Genomic DNA, 10000 nt, shown 5'->3' on the forward strand with positions numbered 1-10000 from the left:
TAAAACAGGTCTGATCTCTTAAGTTGTAAAGACTTCCCACCTTCCCTTCTGCCTCTGCCTAAGGCCTCTCCGTGCCTCCCCAGGTCCCGTCAGCAGCCATGACGACCACTATCACGACCGGAGTGTTGGCAGGGACCGTAGGCGGCGCAGGACTCGCCGGTCTGGCCGTCGCAGGAGCTGTAGGTTTGGGTGTCCTGGGCTTGGCCGCCCTTGCCTCCAGAGGCGGAGGACGCAGGAATCGCGGGGGCAGGAGGAGGGGGCACCGCCGGGGGCGTCGCTCCACCGTGGAGGACGACGACGACTGGAGGATGCAGAACGCCCTCGAGTTGGTGCGAGCGGAGGACGTGACAGGATGCGGCATGAGGCTGGTGTGCGAACTGGCCAGCCAGGAGGAGGAGGATCTGGTGCAGGAGGAGCTGGCCATCCTGGCACTGCTCGGGTGAGTGCCAAGGCGGCGGTCGTGCCTCCGTATCTTCCCTTTAGTGTTTCTGACTGAGAAATAGCGCTGGAAACTTCTTTATCCTTTATGCTAATCACCTGCCCCTTCCTTCCAGACCCGACGTGAAGCCTGGGGAGGGAGTCCTTCCCCCCGGGGGCGCCAGGGGAGAGTACCTGCAGGCCAGGAGCTTCGGCGGGCGAGGCGGGGACTGCGGCGCCGCCTTCCCCATGTGTCCACTCAACGGCACGCAGCTCATGGACACCGTCATGGCCTATTTACCTTGAGACAAGCTGCCTCTCCATGTGTCTGCAGGAACAGTCCGCAGAATGAATTTGCTTCGAATTGCCAAGGCCAACTCGCCGTGTATATCATGAGGACTTTTTACAAATATTTCATTTCACTGTCACCAAAGAAACAAATTTTCTTAATCGAGAGATAAAGTTTGATAAATTATGTTGATACGCTTACTTCATCGCTGACATAAACGATACAGTGTACACACATGTATACATATACACACACATAAACAAACACACACACACACTTGGACGCACATGATAAAGTGCCTTGTGCAAATAAGTAGTTCGCTACATTGTGTATCTACAGTAATTACTTTCAAGGTCCTGTACATGCCTGAATGGAAAAGTAAAAAATTACACATTACTAGAAACGCAAAAATGTTTTTTTCCTTTAAATGCCCTTGAAAGAACTTTTTTTTTTAGACTTCTTCTAAAGTAAAGGTTAGCAATGGCTAACAATTACACTAAGTAATACTAAATGGAAACCGCAGTTACAAAATAATTTATATATATAGAAACCGACCAAAAAGCTAGCTCTGGATTGAGTTTCCGATGACCTCAAAATGCAGTATCTTGAAAAGTCACCAGAGAAGCATAACAGGAAACGCTAGAGCAGCTACCACATTTGCATAATGTGTGCCGCATTCTGAATAGGGTGCTTTGTTCTACCTTTGTTGTAAATATAAACAAGACGCATATAAACATACAGAAACACACACACACACACGCACACACTCACACTACTGTATATATTGTATATATACAAATATATACATATATATATATGTATATATATAATCATTTACACACACAGAAACAGATATGTATATGTATATATGTGTATATATATATGTATATATATATATATATATGTATGTATGTATAAACACGCACACACACACATACATATATATATATATATATATATATATATATATATATATATATGTATGTGTGTGTGTTTGTATGTTTATGTGTATGTATATATATATACATTATATAAATATATATGTATATATACATATATATTAATGTTTGTATAAACACACACACGAGCAAGGGATTGGGGGGGGGAGTTAAAGGAAATACTTCCTGATCAAATATTACATTTTTGAAGATTACTTGGTGATGTATTAGTTATATAGTCTTTTGTTCTTAATTGTAAAATGTGAAATGATGAAAATAAAACAATATGCAGGGGCGTGTAGTGGGGGGGGGGGGGATAAGATAGTGATTTTGATTTTTTTATCTAAACATAATAAAATTATTTATTTTATGTTTCATCTGTGTTTACAAATTCAAATCATCAGTACTGGCCTTATAATTCAGCATAAATCAAGGAATTGGCACCGGGCATCACCAGATCTCTTTTTCTCTCTTTTTATTTTTTTCTCTCTCTTTCTCTTTCTTTCTGTCTCTCTTTCTCCCTCCCTCTCTCCTCTCTCTCTCCCTCTCTCTCTCCTCTCTCTCTCCTCTCTCTCTCTCTCTCTCTCTCTCTCTCTCTCTCTCTCTCTCTCTCTCTCCCTCCCTCACTCCTCTCTCTCTCTCTCTCTCCTCTCTCTCTCTCTCTCTCCTCTCTCTCTCTCTCTCTCTCTCTCTCTCTCCTCCCTCCCTCCCTCCCTCTCTCTCTCTCTCCTCTCTCTCTCTCTCTCTCTTTCTCTCTCTCTCTCTCTCTCTCTCCCTCCTTCCCTCCCTCCCTCACTCCTCTCTCTCTCTCTCTCTCTCTCTCTCTCTCTCTCTCTCTCTCCCTCTCTCTCTCTCTCTCTCTCTCTCTCTCTCTCTCTCTCTCTCTTTCTCTCTCTTCCTCCCTCCCTCCCTCCCTCACTCCTCTCTCTCTCTCTCTCTCCTCTCTCTCTCTCTCTCTCTCTCGCTCTCTCTTTTATCCCCACGTTCCTCCACCTTCCCATCTATATCCCCCAAGCCTTCCCCCTCCCACTTGTTCATCTATGCTTCTTCCTCCTTTAATTCCCTTTTCTCTTCCTACCTCACAGCGATCACATTACTTAGAAGAAAAAATCACACGCTAATTAATCGGAAGGCAATGGCAAGTCTAGTTCAATGTAATTACTTCAGGAAGCGCTATCTATCTATCTATCTGTACCTCTATCTGTCGATCGATCAGTCAGTCTATTTATATGCTAATCAGTCGATCGATTAATCTATTTATATACTAATCTCAATTTCCTGCCTCTCTTTATCCTCAATATTTACTCTCTCTCACTTCTTCCTCTATCCCTCTTCTTCATTTTATTCTCTCTCTCTACCTTCCATCTATCCCATCACAAGAAAAAATGAATAAGCAGATATTAAGAGGAAAATCTTATTTAAAATCTTGCACTAATGATTCGGGAAAACATTGTAACGGCATCATAATGATAATTATTGAAATAATGATAATGGGGATAATAATGTTAATGATGATAATAATGACTATGATAATAATGATAATGGTGATGATGATGTTGATGAAATGATAATGATTGTGATAAAAATGATGATATGATAATAAAAGTAATAATATTGATAATCATAATAAGAGTAATAATAATGATGATAATGATAACAATAATAACCACAGTAATGATAAAAAGAAGAAAAAAACGAAGAACAACAACAATAATTGTCATTATAATGTCTGGTAATAATATTGATAACCATAGTAATGATAATATCAATGATGATAATAAGAATAAAAATGATAAAAAAATATTGTTAAAATAAAGGACAATAATGGAAATAGTAACAATCATGATGGGAATAATGATAAAAAAGATAATCATAACAATTGCAATAATCACAATAATGATGACAATAATTATAATGATAATAATAACGATCAAGATAAAAATTATGATAATGATAAGAACAATAACAAAATGATAAAACGATAATATTATTGATACTGATGATAATAATGATAATGATAGCGATAATGATAATGATAATGCTAGCAATAAGGATAATGAAGTGGAGGATGGTAACAATAATAATAATAATAATAATAAAGATGATAATGTTAATAATAATGTTAAGATAACAATAATAATGATGGTAAAAATAATAACAATAACAAAAATAATGATAATAATAACGCTAACAATAACGACAATAACAGGAATAATGATAAAACGAAAGCTAATAATAACAATTACAATAATACTAATAATAATATCAATAATAATAATAATTCTGATGACAACAACAACAATGAGAATGATACTGATGATGATGATGATGATTTCACTTCTTTCTTTATTCCCAATGCCTTCCCTCTCCCACTTGTTATAATAATGACAATAATGATAATGAGGATAAAAAGGACAACAATGATAATGTTAATATTGAAAAAAAAAAAATAATGATAAGAATGATAAAAAAATATATAATATATTAATGATAACAATAATAATGACAAGAGTAATCGTAATGGTATCGATAGTGGTAGTAATGATAATCACACAAAAAATGAATTAAATGAAAATGTCTAATGACATAAATTACATGTGACTGTAAGTTTCGAAGAAAAGGTTATAGGATATATTAACAATACAGAAATAACGTGTTAATGGGATGGAAAAAAAATCGTTTGAATAAAATAGGAATCAAAGAGTTATTATTGTTATTATTATTTTTACATGATTTCAGTCATAATAGTTTATTATAATGGAGATTCATTATATATTCATTACATTACATTGCAAGTTTTTATGTTTTCATTTCATTTATTACCTTATGATTATGAAATTTCACACACACACACACACACACACACACACACACACACACACACACACACACACACACACACACACACACACACACACACAAACACACATGTATATATATGTTAAAATATTACGAGGCACTTTTTTGTCCCCGACCAACCTGCGTTTTCATCGCTCCCGTGCCCTAAACCTCCATCACTGCTTGCTTCTTATTCCCGAGAAACTGCTTGATTATTTCGTATTCATCGCTATGATCGTTGTTCTCTGGAGATAAAGATCAAATGCGAACTGGTAATAAGATTATATTTTCCCATACTACTCTCTCCTTCCTCTCTTCCTCTTCGCCCTCTTCTCCCTTTCCTTTCTCCTTCTCTCCTCCTTTACATCCACTCATTTGGCTTACCTTTTCCATTTCCACCCTTCTCCTTTTTCCTCTCCGGTTTTTCACTTTTTCCTCATTACTCCATCCTCCTAATTCTTACTACATTTCCATCCTTCTCATTCCTACACCGTTTCCACCCTCCTCCTTCCCCTTACTCCTTCCCAGTTTCCACTCTTCTGCTCATTCCTCCCCCATTCACCATTCTCCTTATTATTTTCTCATTTTCATCATCAACCTCCTCACCCCCCCCCGCCCCCCTCACCCTATGGTTTCTCTCGAGTCATATTTCACTGCAACGCACAGCAGTACAGCACAAGGGCAGCATCACAGTGGGTGCTGTATATAAGGGCCGCGCATTTCTAGGCCTGGCACAGTGCCTCCTAAGCCTCGTGGCTCCTCGGAACACACACCCACATTCAACACTTTCAGCTTTCCTGAAACGAAGGTAGAGGTTCCTGATTTTTCCGTTTTTTTCTCTAATGATTTATACACGTTTGATATATACTTTCGGATGGCCTTGTTACTGTAATGTCATCTCTAAAGTTCTGTCAATTTGGGATGTGTTTAGGACATTCTATAGCTATATTGTTAAGATTTCTCAAAAATGTTACATCAAACAAAAAAAAAAGAAGAAAAAATCGCTGCTGACTGTAAATTTTCAATGAATCCATCTTTTTAAGGGGGAGGGGCTAGAGGGAGGGTATTTGAGTAAATCTCCTGCGTAAGTTGAAATAACTTGTCACATATGCACTACCTTGAATCATGTTCCACACCATAATTTATCACTAGTGGGACACAAACGTAATAAGTAGATAACATTCCCATCTAACATTATAAAACGTTTTATTACATAAAGGCTTTTCATCTTATTTCATTTGGTGTAGTCAAAGAGAATGCTATGCTATAGAAGTAGCCTCTTAGAAAGAGAAATTCAAACGCAAAAAGCTCACAAAACATAAAAAAAAAAAAAAAAAATTAATCCAAAGAACAAATACTGAAAGACTTGCTAAAGCAGGTCAAATGTCCGAAGGCTTCTCAGCTTCCTTTTCCACCTGAAGAGCCGCGCAAAGTGGCAAAGACCCGCTACCTTTCTTCCCTTTCAATGTCTAAACATTTACGATATCATTATGCTTATTTTCTTTTATGGCCTATAAAACAGGTCTGATCTCTTAAGTTGTAAAGACTTCCCACCTTCCCTTCTGCCTCTGCCTAAGGCCTCTCCGTGCCTCCCCAGGTCCCGTCAGCAGCCATGACGACCACTATCACGACCGGAGTGTTGGCAGGGACCGTAGGCGGCGCAGGACTCGCCGGTCTGGCCGTCGCAGGAGCTGTAGGTTTGGGTGTCCTGGGCTTGGCCGCCCTTGCCTCCAGAGGCGGAGGACGCAGGAATCGCGGGGGCAGGAGGAGGGGGCACCGCCGGGGGCGTCGCTCCACCGTGGAGGACGACGACGACTGGAGGATGCAGAACGCCCTCGAGTTGGTGCGAGCGGAGGACGTGACAGGATGCGGCATGAGGCTGGTGTGCGAACTGGCCAGCCAGGAGGAGGAGGATCTGGTGCAGGAGGAGCTGGCCATCCTGGCACTGCTCGGGTGAGTGCCAAGGCGGCGCTCGTGCCTCTGTGTCTGTCCTTCAGTGTTTCTGACTGAGAAATAGCGTTGGAAACTTCTTTACTTTTATGTTGATTAACTGAACTTCTTTCCAGACCCGACGTGAAGCCCGGGGAGGGAGTCCTTCCCCCCGGGGGCGCCAAGGGAGAGTACCTGCAGGCCAGGAGCTTCGGCGGGCGAGGCGGGGACTGCGGCGCCGCCTTCCCCATGTGTCCACTCAACGGCACGCAGCTCATGGACACCGTCATGGCCTATTTACCTTGAGACAAGCTGCCTCTCCATGTGTCTGCAGGAACAGTCCGCAGAATTAATTTGCTTCGAATTGCCAAGGCCAACTCGCCGTGTATATCATGAGGACTTGCTTACAAATATTTCATTAAATTGTCACCAAATAATCAAATTTTCTTAAGCGATAAATAAAGTTCGATAAATGATGTTGATACGATTATTTCACCGTTGACAATGGACACACACGTATACAGATATACGCACATACATGCACATACATAAACACACATACACACTTGGACGCACATGATAAAGTGCCTCGTGCAAATAAGTAGTTCGCTACATTGTGTGTCTATAGTTCTTACTTTCAAGGTGCTGTACATGCTTGAATGGAAGAGTTGATAGTTACACATAACCAGAAGTACCAAAATGGAAAAAAACGATATGCCTAACGGTGACTATCTATAAACAGTTACATACAACAAATGGAGAAGGCAGCAGTTATAAGATAAAGAATGTATAAACAAATGGACCAAAAAAGCCAACTTTAAATTGGGCTCTTATGAAGACCTCCTCAAAATACACTAACTAGAAAAGCATAATTCGAAATGTTAAAACAGATACGCATTTGCATAATGTCTGCATTCCAAGCAAGGTATTTCGTCCTATCTTTTTGGTCCCAGAACATCCACAGATTAATATAAGAATCCTTAACCTCTAGCACTAAACATCTGATTAAATGAACCCGTATTCATGTTGACAAATGCAGAAAAGGTATGATTGAGAGTGAATGTCTTCACAATACAAGATATGTTTTGACCGGTTTCGATTATATCTTCATCAGAAATACATTTCTGCATTTCCTTTTCTTGTATTTCTGACGAAGATATAATCGAAATCGGTCAAATACATCTCTTGTATTGTGAAGATATTCATTCTCATTCATACCTTTTCTACATAAATCTGACTAAATGTTTGGGGTTCAAAATCCATGAGTTCTACGTTGGATTCTTAATGGGCGGTGTAGGAAGTAGTACATTTACGCTCTCCTAAGAAAAAAATATAAACTGGTTTGAGACTGTTATGGTCACGAATATATTAGTGTCTTTATTTCACTAATGTGTGTTTCTGCACACTGACCTTCACATAAAAAATGCAGTTAAATCTTTATTGTCTGCATTTACATCTGGTACCGTATCCCTATTTCTTTTACGAATTCGGAGCATGTTTTAAACAAGAAAGCATCGTCCACTTAAACGCACACAGGCCCTCGCCTCCCCTGCCAAATCATTCACCTGAAGTACATCCTGTGGCTGCCTCCGCGACCGAGACCATAAGCCAAGTATTACATTCTCTAATAATTGGTTGTTATGTTTTTACTGTAATATACAAACACTGTTGAGAATCTGGAAAACCTTCTTCCATGCAAAATATAAATATATAAATAAATAACTCATTATGCAAGAACGTACATGGAGACTTTTTTAGCTATAACGGTATAAATCTTTTACTGAAGATCAAGAGATCAAGAAAGCCAGGGAGAAGCATGAGAGAAATGAGAAGCAGAATGATGGAAGAGACGAAAGGGTCTCATGTTGCACAATTCGACTATTGATTCGAACCAACAGCCCCTAATGCCCATCAAGCCTTTCCTCTCTGTTTCATCGTCTCATAAACTCCTCCTTGTCTTTGATCCACCACATTTAAACCAATTAACCTATATTCATTTCTCGCCATATCAATCTTTAATTTCCATTGTACTGCTTCTACCTTCTCTTCCATTAATTTATCTCCAAATTTAGCGAATTCATTTCAATTCCTCCGCCATCCAGCCTTTGTTACTAGTGCTATGTCATTTACAAAAAAAAAAAAAAAAAGAGTTTCCAAGGTAGTCCCAGCCTTGCCTCTTCTGCTGATAAACAGAGATGAGCTGTGCGCTGATCCTTGGGGGAAGTGCAACCTTGAATTCAAACTCATCTGTATCACCACATGTTATTTGTTTCATATGTTGGTTGTTTCTTTTTTTTTCTTTTTTCTCCGGTAAGTAATTATTTCCCTATGTGCACTGACATAAGTCTTTTACCTACAACCTATTATGTATCTCAAATATTTTTTTCCCGGGGTTGCCTTATGAATATTATAGCTTTTATGGACTCTACCCACTGTTAATCCAAAGCTAAAGTCTACATTCTCTTATCCAAGATCCCTTTTCTATTGGTCCATGTTCCAATAACTTGATTTTTCTGTATTTTGTTTTAACAGTTCATGGGGTCAACTCTTTTGTCTAGATATTTTACACGCAGCCTAATTTGTTAATACACTATCTTCTATATTTTTTTTTTTAGCAATATTAACATTTTTACCGGAGTCCTTCTTTGTAAGTATTCTAGAAGGTCCTACTATTCTTCCAATCGTCTTTTCCTTCAGCCTCTTCCCCGTCACGTCCTCTACCTCTGCAATTAATCCTTTCACACCTTCATCACTTTCTAGTTCTTCCTGTGAGTTCTTTGCACATATTTTTACATCTTATTCCTTCTGTTTTTTTATCTTCGTTTTGCTCCTGCCTGGAAAATGTCTTCCCTATTTAATATCTCCTTGACAGTTCACTAGATTTAGAAATGCATTTCCTTTATATCGAGGTTGACGTGTCTTTTGCCAAGGTCTTGTGTCCTGCTCTTGACAATGACTTCCTTAAGCCTTTTGTGTTTCTGATGATCCCCGGTTCCATTTTTCATGATTTTACAGTCGTCTCTCTCTCAGTTTATCTCTCATTCATTGTGCGTGTGTATGTGTATACATACATACATACATATATGTGTGTGTGAGTGTGTGTGTGTGTGTGTGTGTGTGTGTGTGTGTGTGTGTGTGTGTGTGTGTGTGTGTGTGTGTGTGTGTGTGTGTGTGTGTGTGTGTGTGTGTACACACACACACACACACACACACACACATATATATATATATATATATATATATATATATATGTGTGTGTGTGTGTGTGTGTGTGTGTGTGTATATATGTGTGTGTGTGTGTGTGTGTGTTTATGTATATATATGTGTATGCGTATATATATATATATATATATATATATATATATATATATATATTCATATTTATATATATTTATATATACCTGTACATATATATAATATATATATATATATATTTATATATATACTTATATATATACTTATATATATACTTATATATATATATATATATATATATACATATATATATTTATATATATACTTATATATATACTTATATATATAAATATATAAGAATATCGTGGAATTCTACAGTGTAAGCGATAGAGTG

At 38.4% G+C, this 10000-nt stretch overlaps 2 protein-coding genes across 2 annotated transcripts in view; both read left to right on the forward strand.

The window, feature by feature from the left end:
- Positions 1–1106, forward strand: part of LOC125031330 — a 1677-nt gene extending 571 nt beyond the window's left edge. Inside the window, exons 2-3 of the mRNA XM_047622033.1 lie at positions 84–439; positions 555–1106. Of these exons, the coding sequence (XP_047477989.1) occupies positions 99–439; positions 555–723 (510 nt within the window). The 5' untranslated portion in view covers positions 84–98 and the 3' untranslated portion in view covers positions 724–1106. The remainder of the gene's footprint in view (positions 1–83; positions 440–554) is intronic.
- Positions 1107–5273: 4167 nt separating this feature from the next.
- Positions 5274–6789, forward strand: LOC125030902. The gene is made up of 3 exons (XM_047621237.1): positions 5274–5290; positions 6080–6435; positions 6549–6789. Exons 2-3 carry the CDS (start codon positions 6095–6097, stop codon positions 6715–6717), a joined length of 510 nt encoding a protein of 169 aa, XP_047477193.1. The 5' UTR covers positions 5274–5290; positions 6080–6094; the 3' UTR covers positions 6718–6789.
- Positions 6790–10000: the final 3211 nt, after the last annotated feature.

The sequence above is a fragment of the Penaeus chinensis genome, chromosome 12, assembly GCF_019202785.1.
Source record: "Penaeus chinensis breed Huanghai No. 1 chromosome 12, ASM1920278v2, whole genome shotgun sequence".
In the NCBI taxonomy this organism is placed as follows: Eukaryota; Metazoa; Arthropoda; class Malacostraca; order Decapoda; family Penaeidae; genus Penaeus; species Penaeus chinensis.